The 20,072-nt window shown below is 37.0% G+C and overlaps 1 protein-coding gene across 9 annotated transcripts in view; it reads left to right on the forward strand.

Annotated features, from left to right (window-relative positions):
- The window catches only part of hdac5 (histone deacetylase 5), a 338,912-nt gene that overhangs the window by 267,098 nt on the left and 51,742 nt on the right, over positions 1–20,072 (forward strand). For 7 of the 9 annotated variants that reach the window (XM_072249379.1, XM_072249378.1, XM_072249380.1 and 4 more), the window contains 3 exons: positions 2,304–2,518; positions 3,315–3,578; positions 15,600–15,780. In XM_072249379.1, coding sequence (XP_072105480.1) covers positions 2,304–2,518; positions 3,315–3,578; positions 15,600–15,780 — 660 coding nt within the window. The remainder of the gene's footprint in view (positions 1–2,303; positions 2,519–3,314; positions 3,579–15,599; positions 15,781–20,072) is intronic. The other 2 variants (XM_072249374.1, XM_072249382.1) reach the window with 2 other exon arrangements.

Genomic DNA, 20,072 nt, shown 5'->3' on the forward strand with positions numbered 1-20,072 from the left:
TACAAAATGATGAAGTCCTGCAAAGAAAAAGACACCTTGGGCAAAATAAACTCCTCTAATTAAAACCTAAAAAAAATGCCAACTGGTAAAACCGTGGAAAAATTTTTGATCTTAGCAAAATTAGCATGCATATTTGAGGGGGAAAAAACAGAGAATGTTGGAAACACTCTGGTCAGATCACATATGTGGAAAGATTACCTTAAATATTAATTCTATCATTTTTGAGCAATATATATATATTAAAATTTCAGATGTCTAATATCTACAGTTTTTCCAATTTCTGAAGGCTTTGAAAATGTCCCTTTTCAAAATCTATTAAAAATCAATTAATCAACTGTATTTCAAAATGTAATCAAATATTAAATTATTCAAATATGTTTAAAATATTTTAAATGAGAAATAAATAATTTTAAACATTATTTTTAAAATGTAAATAATCTTTTTCTTTGCAGCTAACGGCTATTCTATTAATTGGTTTGCTGTTCCTGTACAACTCTAAACCTGTAGTAAGTTCAATAGGCAGATACTCAGCATGACTAATGGGAAGTTAAAGCAAGCTCATGTTCAATTGCAGAGCTCCTTGTGGAGTTTTAAGACTTAAGTTCACTTCATCTTCACTCCATCCTCAAAAAGCTGGATTTTCTGGTGGCCAACCATTTTAATTGCAATCCCCATTCCCATTCCAACGTGTCAGTCCATGACCTCCTTTTTTGCCATGATGAGGTCACTCAGCTTGGAGAAGCAACACCTCATATTCCATCTAAGTAGCTTCCAACTTAATGGCATGTACATTGAGTTCTTCAACTTCCAGTAATTTTTCCCCTCACCTTCCTTCTTCTTCAATTCCCTACTCTGGCTCCCTGCTTACCTCTTCTCCTCACCTGCCTATCACCTCCCCCTGGTGCCCCCCTCCTTCCATTTCTCTCATGGTCCACTCTCCTCTCCTATCAGATTCCTCCTTCTTCAGCCCTAACCTTTTCCACCTATCACCTCACAGCTTCTTACTTTATTCCTCCCTCCCCCATCCACCTGGTTTCACCTGTCACCTTCTAGTTTGTTCTCTCCCCACCTTCTTATTCTGACATCTAGCCCGTTCCTTTCCAGTCCTGATGAAGGGTCTTAGCCTGAAACATTGACTGTCTATGCCTCTCCATAAAAGCTGCCTGACCTGCTGTACTCCTCCAGAATTTTGCATGTGTTGCTTTGAAGAATGGTAGATGGAATTTAATACAGGTAAGTGTGAGGAGTTGCACTTTGGGAGGACAAACCAGTGGAGGACTTACACAGTGCACTGAGAAATACATTAGAACAAAGGGATCTGGGAATACAGATCTGTAATTCCTTGAGAGTGTCGTAACAGGTAAATAGGGTTGTAAAGAGAGTTTCATAAGTCAGAGTATTGAGGATAGGAGTTGGGATGTTATGTTGAAATTGTATGAGACTAGGCAGAATAACAGTTCGGCATGGACTAAATGAGCCAAAGGGCCTGTTGCATAACTGCAGTGCTCTACTATATGATTCTGAGAATCTACTGAAGGATGGGAACAAAATTGTGGAATTGCCAGCATTTCACAGCAAGTTCCAGCCTAATTCAGTCAGGAAAAATCTAAAACAAAAGCTTGTAGACATCTCATACCCTTTATTAATGAATAAACATATATCAGTAAGAAAAAAAATGAACTTTATAGTTTTTGTTGAAAGGTCAGCTTTCTCTTTTAAGCCCAGAATTGTGTTTCTATATTGTTCTTTACAAATACCAGAACGTTCAAGGAGAAATAATCATCAAACATCATCAATTCCCATGTATTAATCAAATACACAACTCACTATCACAATATTTTATCAAATAGGTGCACTGTCCATTTTATCTTTCATGTTTCAATATGATAACTCTATGGGACTGAGGAACTGTATGTATAGAAGAAAGTATAAATAATAACCATAACCTTTTAGTTATATGGGCAACATTTGGGCTTTATTGAAATGAGGATTCCTCCTTCAGGTAATATTATAACTGCTCTATAACTATCACTTGACTCATGCTGTTACACCTACTGAAGTACACAACATATAAGTATGAAATTTAACACACAAATATTAAGAAATATTATTTATGATTCATATTTTAGGTTACTGCCTTCCTGTTATTAACATTGCAAAAGGATTGATTCTGTGAAACTAAAAGTGATTACATAAACCTCACAGTGATAAATAGATGAAATATTACAAAACTGGTCATGGAAAATGTTCAAATTTGAAGTATTGTAGCATACGAATAACAATGTTCCTGTTATTTATCTTAGTGCCACTGCATGCTCAGTCACCATTGGTAACGGGTGAGAGAGTTTCAACTAGTCTTCGGACAGTGAACAAGTTGCCTCGACACCGCCCACTCAGTCGAACTCAGTCAGCTCCTCTACCCCAGAGTCCCCAGGCCTTACAGCAACTGGTAATGCAGCAACAACACCAACAGTTTTTGGAGAAACAGAAACAGTACCAACAACAACTGCAGCTTAAGGTGCGAAAAAGAGTTAAACTTGAAGGGACGGCATTTCAAATTTTGAATCTACAATTTACAGTAAATGACATGTTTCATGATTAGATCTTATTTTTCAGGCAAACATTTGGATGCTTTACCATAATATGACAAAAGATTGCAGTTGCCAACCTTCTGAAAAGTCATCCAGTTAGACACATGTCTCTGTTCTTTCCCATTAGCTGTGCAGGGAATGACCTCTGAACAGCCATGAAATGTTCAACACTAAATATGGCTTTTGGTGCATTGGGGCATTGTAATGGGTACATTTGCCTGTGATTGGTGTTCATGGCTTCATTTTTTCTCCATGCATTTTTTTCTGGAATCTAATTCTCTGACAAATTGAAAGATTAACACAGCTTAAGAGTGCTAAAATTGTATTCCTGTTTATACTATTATTAACCTTAAGTTTATGAGCTACTCATTTCCATTTTGTTGACCAGTACAAATAATATTTTACCTGATGCATCAATAACTACGGGAACAAATTTAAGGTGATTGGCAAAAAAGCAAAAGGTAACTTGTGAAGTCTTGTGGTTTTGGCATATCAAATAGTTTTAATCTGTAGCACCATGTACTCAATAATATAATTAGATTTGGCATTCAAAAGTGAATTGGATGATTACTTGAAGGAATATGCAGAGAGCAAGGATTAGGGGACTGTGACTAATTACTGGTATGAGCATGATGGGACAAGTACTAATGAGCTGCTTCCCTGTTCTTCACTTGCAAAGAAAAACTCTTGCTTTATTTCATTTTATGGTTGACTTTTTCACAGATGCTTTCCAAGTCAAATGAACAACCTCGGCAGCCTCCAAGTCATCCTGAGGAAACAGAAGAAGAACTGTGTGAGCAACAAGACATGCAAGAGGATCAGCCAGCACCAAGAAGTGGCGGCATTAATACTGGAGGAAATGAAGCAGCTGATGAAAATCCTGTACAGGTTGCAATGCAAGTGAAGGATGAGCCACCAGATAGTGAAGAGGAAGATCAATTAGAAGATCAGAAAGAAGTTGAGGAGCAATCTTTGCAATTTAATCAGGTAATTCCAATGCTTTAGTTTTCATTTCATATTCATTCACTGCATAATTCTTAAGTCAATACCTCATAAACCTCATATTATTTAGGTTAGTTTTTGTGGGAGGAAACAAGATTGATTATTTTATTTTTGAAAGTTTAAATGTTTTTTAAAATCAAGAAAGATGCCATTCTTGCTGGGAATGTCAGTCTGATTTGAAGAGTGAAAATAAAGATTTTAAATATCAATATATACAATTGTGTTATCTTGATTTACGAGTTTTATTGGACGAAGTGTGAGAAATATTTCATTCACATGCCTTTTTAACTTGTATACCCATTCATGGTAGAGTTAAGATTAATATAATAACAACAGCATGCCCAATGTAAAGTTAAGGATTTATTTTTCTGTGTTAAATTCCCCAGTAGAGCAATGCAGGTGCAAAATGAAAGTTACAGAAAAGCAAGAAAGGTGTATGGAATACAGAATTGATTTGACATTTTGGACCAAGTCTTTCAAGGATCCACCAACCATTGCTACCATAACATTCATCACTTGTTGAACGACAAGCAAATGGGCAAGGTCCTAATTTGTCCATCTTTTATTTCACTTTCCATTAATTTAGCTGAGTTCAGGGAATCTCCTGGACCTTGCTGCTGTTACCGTCAATCCAAGCAGTGCCAGCCTGAATTGGTGCACCTCGACTTATGAATGCAGGGGCACGTCCATGCCAGGCCTAGTCCTGAATGCCCTATAATTGGCCATAAAACTGGAGCTTACCTGAGACCACAGTTGGTCTGTGACTATTTGAGAACATGAGGGGGTTATGACTTTCAGAGTCACCTCCAGGGTGACCTTAATAAACCTTAAGGGTTTATTAAACTAATACACCGATTCTTTTGGTGAAAATCTTGTATTTCTTCTCCTTTTCTGTGGTAGGAATTTCAATGGGCACAAGTCACTTGAAGTTCCTTTCCCAAAAGGTAATAAGCAAAACAAGATTTTCAACAATCACTTTTATATTAACTGGTGTATTATATCAAGCAGCAAACTTAGTGTAATAGATACTACAGACCTGACATGAAGATTGATTAGACAGTCATACAGGGTGGTGGTTTAGAGCTGCATTTTTCACTAATTCCTGGTGAAACTTCCCAGCCATGTTCAGGGATAGAACTATACATATTTAGTCAAGAAGATTCTATATTGAGCAGAAAATTGCTGACCAGCTATCCCCTGAAATGGGAGATAAGGCTGGGTTAAGCAACAATACAATGACAGAGGGAGAGAGAAATGGCTTGAAGATTCAGTTACGTGTTATATTTAGCTGTGGGCCTTCCACAGAGAAGCTGTGTGATTAAAACAGCATCCTAGCAGCGCACTGCAGAGGGTTTGAGGAAATCATATATGCACGTTCCTGACATGGAAATCACATCAGGATTTCAAGGGTGACTCAAAACAGGAATACAGCATTACCCGAGGACACAACAAACTATTAATGTTTTAAATTTATTTTGGCTGACTGCCACCATGAGTCGTGATTGTTCCAAAAATTGCAAAATATTATTATGTATTTACAGCATGGAGAACAAAGAGATTTCTCCTGACTTCCTTTTTGGATCTATTACAATTATAATTTAAATTTATCACCCCTAACTCTAATTATGTCAGCAACTGAAAACATCTGTCATATCGGGCCTTTTTGAAAGGTATAACTTATCAGTTCTCATTTGTCGTTCTAGTAAGCCTTGTGTGTGTCCATTCTCTCTGTGTTTCTAATGATTGTTAGCTCTAGCAAAAGTGAATGAAAAATTGAATGTATTAGCTCATTGCAATCATAATTCGGTTAGCACAAAGAGTTATCATGATTTAAACACAAAACCGTTTCCATGAGTAAAATGTTTATCAGTGCTAAAACAAAACGACTTGTTTAGCCTTCAACCGTTTAGCCTGTCAGTTAATTTCATTTGACATAATGTAATCTATCTGGAAGTTGCAAAAGTAAATGAAATGTAACCACAATTGCAAACTCAGATCATCTTCCAAAAGAAAATCAATTTTGTTGCAGTGTGGTATTAGATGAAAATATTTATTTATTTATTTGACATTTTTCCAATATAACTTTTGAGGATTGGATTCTTTAGTGGCGGAGAGATGTGGCAGGAGAGCATTGCTTAAAACATTTCCTTTGAATTATTTTGATACAGTATGAAGCAGTGTTTAAAATTGGATGTCTGGAGTTGATTATGAGATGATTTCACTGGGTAACAAAATAACTACCATTGGTTTTCCAAAATACAGAACAAGATATTTTTGAGCAAAGTTCAAGCAGATGCAGCATTTTATTCAGTGCAATCATTTCTATATGTGCAATATGCAAGCAAATTTAATTGATTTTATTATGTTTAATAGTTTAAGTTTTACATTTGATAGTCTATTTCTTATTGGAAGATTGCACATCTATGAGAGAAACAGGATAGAAAAGTGTATTGATGTTGAGCTAGGATGAATTCTATAGAGCATAAGATGTAAGAGTAGGAAGAGACCACCCAGCCCTGCAAGTCTGTTCCACCATTTATTAAGCTCATTGCTAATCTGATCTTAGTCTCCACGCTAACTTCCTTCTTGATCCCAAAAATCTGTCTACCTTGGCTGATACTCAATGACTGAACCTGTGCAGCACCCACAGGTAGAGAATTTCAGATTTGTGAATTGGCAACCCCTTCGTCTAAAATTATGCTCCTTAAGTTCCAGCTTGCTTTAAAAGGCAATACATTCTTATCCATCCTGTCAAGTCCATTCAGAATCTAGTACATTTCAAAAAGATCACTGGTATTATTCTGAATTCTAGTGATTTTTGGGTCTGTAAGGCAATCCCATCTTCTTGGTTCATTTTTTTTAATTGCTTCCGCTTCAAGAATTTCTCGATATTGCCCCTAGGAAAGCGTATCTACAGTATGTTCCAAATTATTATCATCACCTGTGTTCCTGATGCCAAAATCACATCATTCACACATATGTACCCAGTCACATTTCCTGGTTAGTATGATTTGATCCAGAAATGGTACCAAATGTGATTTTTACAGATAAAATATTTGTATAATGTTGAAAATTTGATTTCTCGGAGACCCAGTATATTGGAACAAATTGAATTTGTATTCATAGTGATGCAAGATTTATGTATGGATCTTAATAAGTGCTTTGTCACCTTTTTCTTTACAAGAACAATGCAGAGTTGTTGAAGTGCAGAGTAATGGACAGAATTAAAGTAGTGAATGAAAATGTTAAGAGACATAGTACGCTTGAAAATGGATAAATTATTAAGAACGCAAACACGAGGAATTCTGCAGATGCTGGAAATTCAAGCAACACACATCAAAGTTGCTGGTGAACGCAGCAGCTGGCTCCATCCCTCCCCCTCCTGTCTTCTCCAATCATTTTGGATCTCCCCTCCCCCTCCCACTTTCAAATCTCTTACTAGCTCTTCCTTCAGTTAGTCCTGATGAAGGGTCTCGGCCCGAAACGTCGACTGTACCTCTACCTAGAGATGCTGCCTGGCCTGCTGCGTTCACCAGCAACTTTGATAAATTATTAAGCAAGTATCTTTGAAATCTTGGATGAAATTTGCCTCCATCTATCATGAGAAAGGAAGAAAGGAAATAACAGGGGCTTGGAATTTCTTTTTCCAATCCTCTAGCTATAGTTATGGTACTGGAGGACTATAAGGCTGTAAATGTGCTATCTATGTTCAGCAATGGAGCCAGAGATAGATTGTATAACTGTGGGCCAACCAGTTAGCCTAATATTATAAGTGGGCAGTTCTGAAAGACTGTACAAGTCAAAGTAAAATGGAGGGGGGAAGGAAATGTCTAACAACCTTTATTAACAAGCCTAAGGAGGTTCAGTGAGGTTAATGTTTTCAATAGTCTGGTAAATTTCAGTGAGGTTTTTGAGGAGGTCTCACATGGCAGATTGTCAGAAAAGTAAAAGTCCATATTTTCCAAGGGAGACTGGCAAGTAGATCCAGAATTGTTTCAATGACATGGAGCAAAAGGCAATTGTCAGCAGGTGCTATGATGACTGGAAATCAATAGGGGGATTTTCAAGGGCTGAGTAACAGATTGTTAAAAGACCATTCAGTTAATTTTAAATGTGAGGACCATGTTTAGTCGTTGTAGATGGCACAAAAATATGAATGTAATTGATAATAAGAAAGAAAGCTACAGATTGCAGGAAGATATCTAAAGTGTATGTTGCAACTTAATTTCCTTCTAGAGAATTTGGGTAGTACATTTTGGGGAGAGCAAATGAAGCACAGGAATGTATTGTGAGTAATAGGATGCTGAAAGGTTAAAGAAACTGGATGTCCTTAGACTGCGAATCTATAGATGCTAGAATGCAGTAGAATGGATGAATAAGGTGGTTAAGGTAAGAATGATATATTACATCGTTTGATGTGAAAGCTTGTTATTGGAAGGATGTGGTAGCATGAGCAAATAACTTTAAATTCCTTGGCATTATCATATCAGAGGGTCTGTCCTGTGACCAGCACGTAAGTGCCTTTACAAAGAAGGCACAACAGCACCTCTACTTTCTTAAAAGTCTGCGCAAATTCAGCATGTCATCTAAAACTTTGACGCACTTCTATAAGTGCGCAGTGGAGAGTATCCTGACTGATTGCATCATGGCCTGATATGGAAACACCAATGCCCTTGAACAGAAAAGCTTTTGAAAAGTGGTGGATACAGCTCAGTCCATCACAGGCAAAGTCCTCCCCACCAAAGAGTATATCTACAAGGAGGACTGCCACAAGAAAGCAGCATCCATCATTACGTACCCCCACCATCCAGGCCATGCTGTCTTCTGGCTGTTGCCATCGGGAAAGAAGTACAGGAGCCATAGGTCCCACACCACAAGGTTCAGAAACAGTTATTACCCTTCAATCATCAGGGTCCTGAAACAGTATGGATAGCTTCATTCCCCTCAGCTCTGAACTGATTCCACAACCCTTCAAGGACTTTCAATTTCAAGGTTTCTACAACTCATGTTCTCAGTATTATTTATTTATTTACCTAGTTTTTTGTATTTGCACGGTTTATCTTCTGTTGCACATTGGTTGTTTTTTAGTCTTTGTTCGTGCATAGTTTTTCATTGCTTTTTTATTTCTTTGTTATACTATAAATGCCTGCAATAAAATGAATCTCAAGGTAGTATATGTTGATATTTTGATAATAAAATTCTCTTTCAATTTTGAACTTTTGAGTTAGAAAACCTGATAAGTGATATTTGGCACAGGCAAGTGCAGGTAATGACCATCTCAACAAGAGTCCAATTACACCTCCCTCCACTGTGCACCTTCACTATACATGCCTTTATTTCTTCATTGTTTAAGATGTGAGCATCACTGGCAAGACCATCATACAAAATTGATCTTCGGAAGGAGGAAACTATGGCAGCCCTTCTGTTGAGGGTTTTCTCTCAATGGTTCTGGGTAGGGAATCCGTTAACCTCATCAATATTGAAACAGTGGCAATATATTTTAAGTCACTTTTCAACAGTGGCGTTGAAAGGAATAAATATTGAGGGTGGGTGAGATGCAAATCAAGCTGGCTACTTTCTCCTAAATGATGTTTAGCTTCTTCACTGTAGTTGGAGTTGCACTTGTCCAGGCAAGTGAGAAGTATTCTATCACTCCTTTGACTTGTGCTCTATAGAAAGTAGATAGGCTTCTGGGTATTAAGCAAGTCATTTGCTGCAAGATATTGGAGGATATCTGGTCTTGTGTGAACTGTAGCAGTTTAAGGAGATAGCTCAGCTTTCATAGTTTTTGGAAAATAGGAAAGTTCTCCTAGCTGCCAGAATTTAGCCTCACTCATGTACACTATGATCTGATTTACAACAGCACACTCCTTCAGCTTCAAGGAGTTGCTGCTACTAAATGAATAATTGTCACAATGATGGATGAGTGCCCCCAGTCAAAAGCAAAGGTCCTTGATCAGGCTAGGTGAAAAATGGTGTGTGCATAATAGTGCTTTTTATCCATGGGGATCATGGAGAACCACAGTGGCTAACAGCCAAATGCTTCTAATATGAGGTTACCAGGAAAGTATGTAAAAGAAGTTATACTGCATGACAATTTCCACTTTGGGAAAGCCTGCAATGGATGCAACTCTTCATGTCTGCTCTGCCTGCTGGGTTCAAGCATTAAGAGATGAAGTCTCCTTGAGTGTGCAGCTAAGGTGACCTTCTTAATACAGTATTGAACAAGAAACCATGAGATGGGCAGAGATCACCAACAGGAGTTTGGAATGATTCTAAGGAAGCTGAGTGTGTAATCATGATCATGACATCCGCTGGCAAGTAGTTCAGGCACACTTGAAGTTATGAAGACGAACGTATTTTCAATATTAACCAGCTAAGTTGTGTGGTTCTAGGGAAAAAGCATTTATAAAACCTATTGGTTCCCTGAGTAATTAAGAATGTGTTTTGCAGACCAGAAAGTCTCACTGGAGACAGATTTTGCATTTTGTTCTTCTGTTGACATCATTTTAGGGAAGTTTTATTCTGAAATAGAGCAAATAATCATAACAAAAAGTCAATGGTTGAATTTCCCCACAGTTGCTGAGGCAAGCAGAAATAGGTACAATGTTGCTGTTCTCTGAATGACGCTGATTTTCAACTGTATAGCAATACTTTATTTTAGTAGTTATACAACAGAATATGGAGGCAGTTGATCTAAAGCTAGGACGAAAGTACAGGTGCTTAAAGAATAGAGGAAAGGTCATGAACACTTAATCAGGGAGCCAAAGTAAAAGTATAAAATCTCGCTATGAAAGGGGATAAAAGAAATAAACTCTTCTATGGATGCACAAATAACAAAAAGAAAAATATAGGAGGAAATGAACAGCTAAAAACCAATGAATAAAGTTAACATACTGGTAATGGAAAATAGCAGAAATATTCAAAAACAAGTAATTTATCATTAAAGAAATTTGTAGTTGACTTGAGAATGTAATGTATTGAAATTGAAACTAAGAAAATAGGAAGATGATTAGAAGTTCCAAGTCTAGGGGAAGTAAAAGAAGGAAATTCAGAAGCACCACTTTATATGTACAATATATACAAAAGTTCCTTTGAAGAAACAAGACAGATAGCTAATGTTATCTTTGTATGCAAAAGAGAAGCGAGATAAAGACTTCTTGACTAGAGACCAGTCAATATAAAGTGCAATGGGTGGGACAGACCAGATTTAGGTCAAAGAATGAACAAATCATTAAATCATCATAATTGGTAAACTAATTAACACTGCCAGCAAAGTAATGTAGTTTCTCTTGAAGGACATGGAATTTGAAACTAGTCAAGTTTCTAATAAATGTGATGGGATTCTGGATAGGTCACATGTAAACTTTGAGGAACAGAATTCTAGCCCCATTATTAATCTTATCTTTAAACTTACCAATTTGCATAATAAAATGGTCAGTTGCAGGGGAAAAAATCCAAATTGCTGTTGCTTTCTTGAAATAAGTGTTTCCTAACTTATGCCTGGTTTTAATTTTTGAAGCAGTGTTTAATTTTTTTTCAACAGTTTTCAAAAGACAACCAGTCTTCAAAAAGAAAACTGTGTGCATGTATTCTCTCCACAGTAATCAAACCAAAGCATTGCCTTTCAGAATGCACCTGCCAGTTCATTGTGGGAGCCCACTTAAGAGATTTGCTTTGGGAACTGGGGAGGTAAATCTCTTCTATTGACACTTGCAAAACACTTTGTCAAGCAATGTAGCATCCATTGATATTTCACAGCCATCAAATCTAGTCAGATATTTCACCGCCATCAAATCTAGTCATTGGATGCAGGAAATTGATTCTATACCATTGTAAATACACAGGAGAAGACAGTAAATAAATGTTCATGTTATAATTGGTAGCATAGCAGTTAGCAGGACATTTTTACAGCTCAGGGTGATGGAGTTCAGAGTTCAATTCTGACGTCATCTATAAGGAGTCTATACCTCCTCCCCACGATTGTGTGGATTTCTTCTGGGTGCTCCCATTTCCTTCCACAGTCCAAAGCTGAATGGATCAGTAGGTTAATTGGTCATTATAAATTGTCCCATGATAAGGCTAGGGTTAAATTGGGAGTTGCTGGGTAGTGCAGCTTGAAGGGCCAATTCTGTGCTGTATCTTTAAATAAAAATAATTGACCCTCATTGAAATTGTTCATTTCTGAATTACAGAAAAAATGGTTTGTAATATTGAAAATTGCAGTGGATCAGTCAAGGATATACAACACACACAAAATGCTGGAGGAACTCAGCAGATCAGGCAGCATCTATGGAAAAGACGTTTCAGGCCATATACTTTTGGTTATGTCATAATAGCGAGTCTTGGCTGTAATGTTGAGAAAATAGAAGCAAAAGCTGCAAGTAAATATACATGTCTCCTTACAGTTTTGACTTAAGAAAAAAAATCGCCCTTGAAGTAAATAGATGCATGTTGTTTACTTTTAATTCCACAAATCTCTCCAGCTGAGGTAGTTTTTAGTGACCAGTACTTGTAAGAATTTATCACTTAATCTGATGGAATCCACTGGGTGTGCTTCATATATTTCCTTTTCCAATGGAGAATTGACTGTATTTAATACCTGATCAACCTGAGAATCTCCATTAAAGTGTGAAAATGTGTAATCTGAAGGACATTAGAGATGCGAACCGGTATTTAATTGTCTATAATTCTCGACTGAGAGTTGTACCTTCAACTGTGAGTACCCCAGTGAATGTTGAGGACCTGAGTTATAGGGAGGGATTGGGCAGACATTATTCATTGGAATATAAGAGACTGAGTGGTGACAAAGTTGATGTATATGAAATCATGAGATCAGGTGAATGCACCAATCTTTGTCCCCAGTGAAAAGGTATCAGAAACTAGAGATCATTGATTTAAGGTGTGAGGGGAAAGGTTTAAAAGAGACCAGTGGGAGCAGGTTCATGGATAGGAAAGGTTTAGAGGGACATGAGCTAAATCTGGGCAAGTAGGAGTAGTTTAGATGGGCGTGTTGGTCAGCATGAATGAGTTGGGCCAAAGTGCCTGCTTCCATGCTGTATGACTCTATGACTCTGAGAGGATGTATTGACCTTGGAGTGGTTAAAGCATCCATTCACCAAAATGGTAAACAAGAAATATCACATAGACAAGGTTATTTGCTCTGAAAGGTAAGGCATGTGTTTAAGTGACTGGAATATTTAATTCGACAGATAGCAAAATCATATCCTTCAGTGACTGGTTTTAAAAAAATTATATAAAGTCCTTCCTCAGCATGGTCAAGGTAATGTCAGGAAATATTTCTTCACAGATAGGTGATGGAAGTCTGGAGCTCCTCTAAAAACCTGTCAGGTCTATGTCAGTAGAAAACCTCAAACTGAGACTGGTAACTTTTTTGTTAGGTACAAGGACTAAAGGGTACAGAGAGCAGTTGGGTAAATGGAATTGTGATACTGATCAGTCATGTTCTAATTGAATAACTTGAGTGACTGAATGGGTACTCCTATCATTTGTTCAAAACTAAATCAACATTTCTTTAAATTTTCTCTGCAAGTGTAGTAAGAAATATATTATGCATCATCTTAAAAATCCTTGAGAATGTCACTGCAGGCTTATTAGAATTGGAAGTTTAATTATATATGCTGTACATTTGTAACCAGCAAAAGAGGTTTGCATCTAATCAAATTCAATTTGGTTCTAATTCTTTGAACCACCAGCAAGTTGAGGATCTTTTTAAATCTTTCTCCTGACTTGGAATGGAGCCTAAATTCCAGAACTGAAATGACATGTTTCTAAATAGCTGTAATTATTTGCATATTAAATGAAAAACTGCTGTCATACTTTGACCTGATGTTGAGATTGTTAATTTTTTGGAAGTCAAAAAAATAAAGATCATTAAATGATATTAATAGAAAACTGCTCTTTTGTAATTATACAGCTGTGTATGTTTGCCACACAAGTGAAAAGATACAGGGAAAAGAGTTAATTGGAGCAAATAAAATCCCATGCATCCTTAAGTATAATGTCAAGAAAGCTACATATATTCAGTAAGTGAGAAAATGAACAATCTCAAGTAACATTCTTTGGGTGGAATTCCCTTCTGTGTGGAAAGGCTGTCACTGCCTTTCCCTTCTATGTTGGTATGTAGGTCTAAGCAGTTTATATGGAACAGATGCTTTTTTGTTTTATTCTTTGCTGTCTGACATTGTCCTGTTGGCAATATTAAAATATTTTCAAAGTTAGCTTATAGTGTCTCCTAAGTAAACATATTGGATAAATAGACTGGGGAATTTTAAGATGTCTGTCACTGACTTTTGGCATTCTTCAAAAGACTTGGCCACAAACTCAATTTTTTTCCCAACATAATGAAAAAGGCAACTGATTTTTTTCATATGATATTTTGGCCTCCAACCTCTGAGTACAAAGGATCTAGTATTTACATCAAATGTCTTCCTTCAGAAACAGCGAATCATCTTTTCAGATTTCCTGCTTTTGACAGCAGCTAAAAAGGTTTATGATAAATGCTGATTTGCTTTAGGCATTTTCTGTGTGTTATAATGTTGCTCAATAGGTCTTCCTGCAGTAATTGGATTTAAGGCAGATTTAGGAAGGGATGAATTTTAAGGAAAAGGAGTTAGCAATCTGCTTTAGCCACAAATCTTTTTTTTAAATGCAAAACTTCCTACAAATAACGAGTAGGATAATATCTCATTCAGATTTGGTAAGTATCCAAACCTAACCTGTTTTATAGTCTAGTGAAAGGGTTAGAATGACCTCTTTCTGCATAAAGGTGCAGTCAGCCAAAAATTGCATAAATATTTTCTATATAAGGTAAACTCTAGCTCTTGACATGATTGTCAACAAAAGCTCTAAGCAGAATAAAGGAACAAAGACAAAATTTAAGGGGGGGGGTCGATGTTTGTTACTTATATTGTTTCCTTACCAGACAGAAATCTGACTGTCAGTCCAACCTTGGGTGCTACAGTAGCATAGCAGTTAATGCAACACTGTTACAGCTAGGCGTCGAAGTGCAGAGTTCAGTTCTGACGTCATCAGTAAGGAGTCTGTACGTCCTCAGGCATGGGTTTTCCTCAGGTGCGCTAGTTTCCTTCCACAGTCCAAAGACACACCAGTTAGTAGGTTAATTGCCCATTGTAAATTGTCCCTTGATTAAGTTGAGGTTAAATCAGGGTTGCTGGGCTTGAAGGGCTGGAAGGGCCTATTCTGTGCTGTATCTCAAAAAAAAAAATTAAGGTACCCTTCTGATAAACTGCATGATAGAAAGTATCAATTAAGTTATCTTATTTGAGTCTTAAACATCATTACAAGGGTTCAGTTAATGCTTAAATAAAATGATGCTTTGGTTTCCTAGGGATAAATGTGGAAACCCTAGTTTGATTAGTTTTTACTTACATGGCGCAAATAGCTTGCAATTATGAATCTTCTAACCTTGCTCTGACTTTTGGAAGAAGTTAAGTATTACAAAATCCCCAAAGAAAAGAATGTTCAATAGGTATAATAGTGTTCCTTGTCACTTATATTTGTACTAATACAACTGTTAAAGAGCAGCATCATTTCCACACCTTCATCTAGAGAAAATGGAAAATAATTTTGAGAGAAATAAAAACTATCATTATGGATTTATGTATCTGGGTTAAAACAAAACATGTAGGTCCAGATAATGGTGTTCTTTGAGAGAACGTTGATCTTTAAACATTAGGTAAGGATACCAATAACACAAGGTTATTTAATAAAGAAATAATTCAAAAGTTGTAAGATGTCAAGTGTGGAAAGAAAAGCAACTTTGAAAAATCCATATGTTTGTTGTTATAGTGAACCAGATGAAGAGAAAGGCCTGTTTTTTTTTCATTTCATCGACCCTGGAGAAAGTACTTTTTTTCTCTTAAAACTTTCAGTGATTTAATTTTTTTTTACTTGAACTATCTTTATTTGCATTTTTTATTGTAATAAAAAGTAAGTTCAGCGTTTTGTTTTCAATTTTTACAGCAGCAATTCTTGGACCAGCAGCGCATGCAAAAGCTTCATGTGTATCAGGCTTCTGTAGCTATGGGAAGCATGTCTGTGACGGACAGGCATCAACCACTCTGCAGAGCCCAGTCCTCTCCAGCAACTGCAAACTTAAAAAATCCTAGTACTGAGAAACCTGTCAAGCACCTTTTCACTACTGGTAAGGAAACCTCAGAAATAGCTTCAAGATCTCAAAGTAACATCTGCGCTAATGTGAATTAGTTAGAAGACAATAGACCTAGAAATTTGGTTGTGGGCCAGTTCCCACAAACTTAAAAAAAAAAACTGTAAACATTATCAAATTTGAAAACTGGATTGTTTTTGCACATTTTGTGAAATGAAACTTTGTAGTCATAGACCCAATCTGGACCTTGGAAGTGTCCAAGGGCAAGAAGGATATCAGGTTCAGATTCGAAGGTCACATGGTGATTACTTAATAGACAAATAAAGGGTTCGGGAGATGGGCATATCACAAGCTCACCAAGCTTATTGAAAGATTAGGGATGTCACTTAGCCGACTTAATGGGAAAAGGAGTGATTGAAGGGTCAGGATGAGGTGAAAAGGCAAAATCAGTAGATTGTGAGGTATGTCTTGAGCTAATTAGGGATTTGAGGGTGCTGATTAGTGGGTTGTAGGGAATTGGGCCTAGACCAATCAGAGGGTTGGAAGGAAATCAGTGAATGTTGTGATCAGCCTGGGCTAATCATTGGGGGAATGGTAGAAATTCGTGATTCGCCAGAGAAGTTGGTAGGTGAAATAAGTCAGGAGCTATTGTGGATGATGAAGACTGTTGAGTTGGGGAATTCAAGATTTTGATGTTGGTAACTGGTGAGTCAATGCATTAGCCTTGAGACAAGTTAGAAGGTAGCAGTGAGACCTATTTTCTGGTAGGTGGGCTTTTGCCACTGGTGGGATGGGGCTAGGAGGGAATTCCAAGGGATAATAGTTTGGTGTAGAAATTGAGTGGCAGTCAGAAAGTGGATGATGAATAACTTGTCCCATAAGTACCAAATAATTGTTGCTTCAAGGACTTCTTGATCTAATTTTTCACACCTCTTCTTGGAATGCTGGAAAAGGAGCATGATATAAATGAAGAATCATTTCTCCCTTGTGAGTGTGACTTGATGGCAAGTGTCTAGTTGAATTTCTGGGGCGATGTGAAAGGACAGAAAAATTCATTATTGAACAGCATTTGTAAATTGCTCAGGACCAATGTAGTACTGTATGACCTAATTTCTAGGTGATTCTTTGGAAGAATTTATTGGGAGCAAGTATATGAAAAATAAACCATTCAAATGTTAGGGATTTATATTAATGTAAATGATTGAGATATCAGACTTGCAGCTGCTTTTCTTTGAATTTCTTGAAATGTAGCAGAATTGACCCTCAAAGTACCTAACAAGTGGAATTGTAATTAGACTTTGCATTTAAATGATGATATTGATCACAATGTATGGAATTACCAATCAAAGATGAAAGCAACTTGCTTCAGTTACAGAATAACCCTCTAATAATAACATTATCTGTCGGCAGCAATCTAAATAAAGCTATCAGCTGCTAATTTTTTTCTAATTGTATTCATGTGTTTTAGAAGCATTATCACTGTTCATGCAAGTTCTGTTGAATGGAAATAATTCACTTTGTTGTGTTACCCATTCTTGTCTTTGATTATTTTGTTTCTAATTTCTTTGGTCAGATTATGCTATGATTACTTGGAACATTCCAACACAATTTTCTTCCTACTACTTCATGAATCTTTTCTGGACATTGTCAATGACAGTTTATGGTTGTGTACAATTTTGTTGTAATTAAGTATTTCATTTCATGATGAAAATGAAAGATTTTGATGTCTGCCAAGGCTGGATGTTGCATTACATACATAGCATTGCCACACAAGTTGTGAAAGCATGTGTCCTTCATATCTTAACAGAGAAAAAAAAAAATGTCCCATGTGTTACGCTGGGAAGGCTGCTGGTGATTATTCCCAACGGTGAAAGATGACTGATGAGCAATGGGTGTGGTGACAATATCTACAAGGCGAATTTATTTGCACGAATAATGCACATTGGTTAAGTTTAGTGCATCAAAACTCCGTCGCATCTTACCAATGTCTTGATGGTTTTCATAAAATCTTCTCTCACCTAAGTATGACCATAGACCAATCCTTCATCTTAATATCACATGTTCTATTTAATAAGAGAAGTTAATCAAAAGCAGTTTCTGTACCAATATTCCAAATTTACATTTATATCATGCCTTGAATGTAGTAAGACATCCCATATGCATAGATTATATAATCACAACAATATTGACACCGAGGCAAAAGATAAGGTATTGTTAGAGAAACCGTGATCAAGGGGGTGGAATTTAATGAGAAAGGCGGAGAGATTAGGAAAGAGGTCTCAGAACTTGGGGTCCAGGCGCAATTGATGGGGTGAAAGGAGTCCGAAATCCATAGAAGTTGTGAATTGCATGGATACAGAGTTCACAGAACTCTTGGACTAGAATTGCTTGCAGATGAGCTTAATGATCTTCAATGATTCATTTTAATAAATGACAGCAGTTTTTTAAATTCATATTCAAATTCTTTATGAATATGGTTACTTTGTATATTACTACTCAAATAGTCATGAAACCTGCTTTCCTTTAGTACATGATGGAAAATCCTATCAGGTTCTCATCATAGATGAGTAAGGAACAGACAAATGAAACAAATGCAACAGTGTGCATCCAATTCGAATTGTTTGGTGTGGTGGTTGGGTGGTTAAAATGGCTGCATTTGGCCTTTCACTAATTTATTAAGTTGAAGTGTCCGCCAAAGATTAACGGGGACTTTGTGTGTACAAATTGGAGCAGCCTGTAACAGAATTTGAAATGAATTGTCAATGACCTAGCCAGTACTTAACCTACCAGTGAGGTTAAATGAGTTCGTTCTCAGTGCCTCTGAAGCAATATAAAAATAGAAGCAATTCATCAAAGGATCTGTTAAGTGGTACTGTTGGATTGCAGAATGACAAATCGGGAATTGCAACTTTCTGATTTTGTTTTTGTCTTCGCCCCTGAGCTCTTTCTACTTTGGGTCTACCAATATTTTTGTTTTGGATTGAGGGAAAGCTTTGAGTAAGAAAGCTAACAGGATTCTCATAGCCTGTTTAAAGGGCAGCTGTAAAAGGATGAAAAACAAATTAAAGGGATTTCTTGAAGGAGGCCATGTCCTGTATATTAAATGGCTAAGCCAAGAGTTAGTTTCCTTTGTCTGTGTGAAGAGTAGCACATCAAAAAGCACACTTCTACTTGCACTCTTACAGAACCTGGTGAACCAGGGGCTATATTTTGCTGTACTACCTGTTAGTATTCCCGCAACCCTTTACTTAAGTAGCATCTTCCCACATAAGGAAGGATATGTGGTTTTGGTAAGGAGCCTTAGTGACTTTGAAGAAGGCATCTTCTTGTCTGTCTGTCTACTGTATAAACCTGCATTAACCAGGTCAGTGTTGCTCTTTTTGTCCTACTAATCTTAATTGTCAATGGAATAACGGTTGGCAGTTTTGAGTAGCAATTGTTTTCCCTCCTCTCCATGAATTTATTAACTGCAGACAGATCTCACAGCTGGGACAATAGACAGCATTTACAGTATGAATTGGGAGTACTACCACTGTTAATGACCAACTAATCCCTTATTGCAGTATTAGGATTGTGCAGTGTATCCACGTTTCTATCATCATCATTTTATCCTGGATGCTCAAGCATTTCTGTATTTGAACAATCCATCAATATACCAAGATAGTTACATGAGGTCATTTTTACATAAAGGCTTGTACATCCCTCTGAATAGCCCAGGTATAATTCATAACAGTAACAGGTATGAACTGCTTATGTCTCAGTCTTAAAATCCTGCACAAAGCCCCATCAGGATTAACACTGGGGTAGACCTTGTGCTACTATGTTAGCTCTTATTACCAGGACTTGCCTCGAGATCCCAGCAGAAATCCTGGTTTCCAGCCCTTGGCATCCACCACTGATTTCTATCGCTGTCCTTGTGTTTCAGTGCCAATCGACTACTTGTGGAACCCGAAACAACAGCATGAGCTTACACAGACTGCTAGCTCTTGGGTTGTAAAACCTACCTATTGAGCATGTGTCAGGTTAAACCTACTGAAGCCATTGTGGTCCCCACTAGGGGAAATAGGCTGCCAGAAGAAAATTGAGGAGTTAAAGAGTTGTGCATTGGACTATATTCAGTGTTTGAGATTGATTTTTAGTCTGTGAAATGTGTTTTCATAGTTTTAAATCTAAAATAATAGTTAAGTGTTTTATATCTTTAACACATGTCTCAATTGTTGCTGTATGGTTGTGTCAAAGGTCATACATAGCTTTGATAGACCATGAGTGCAAAGACTCATTGATTGTGAAAGTGGTTCAGATAGCCCACTTATGCAGAGTCAGCTTCT

This window comes from Mobula birostris, chromosome X (genome assembly GCF_030028105.1).
Source record: "Mobula birostris isolate sMobBir1 chromosome X, sMobBir1.hap1, whole genome shotgun sequence".
Classification (NCBI taxonomy): domain Eukaryota; kingdom Metazoa; phylum Chordata; class Chondrichthyes; order Myliobatiformes; family Myliobatidae; genus Mobula; species Mobula birostris.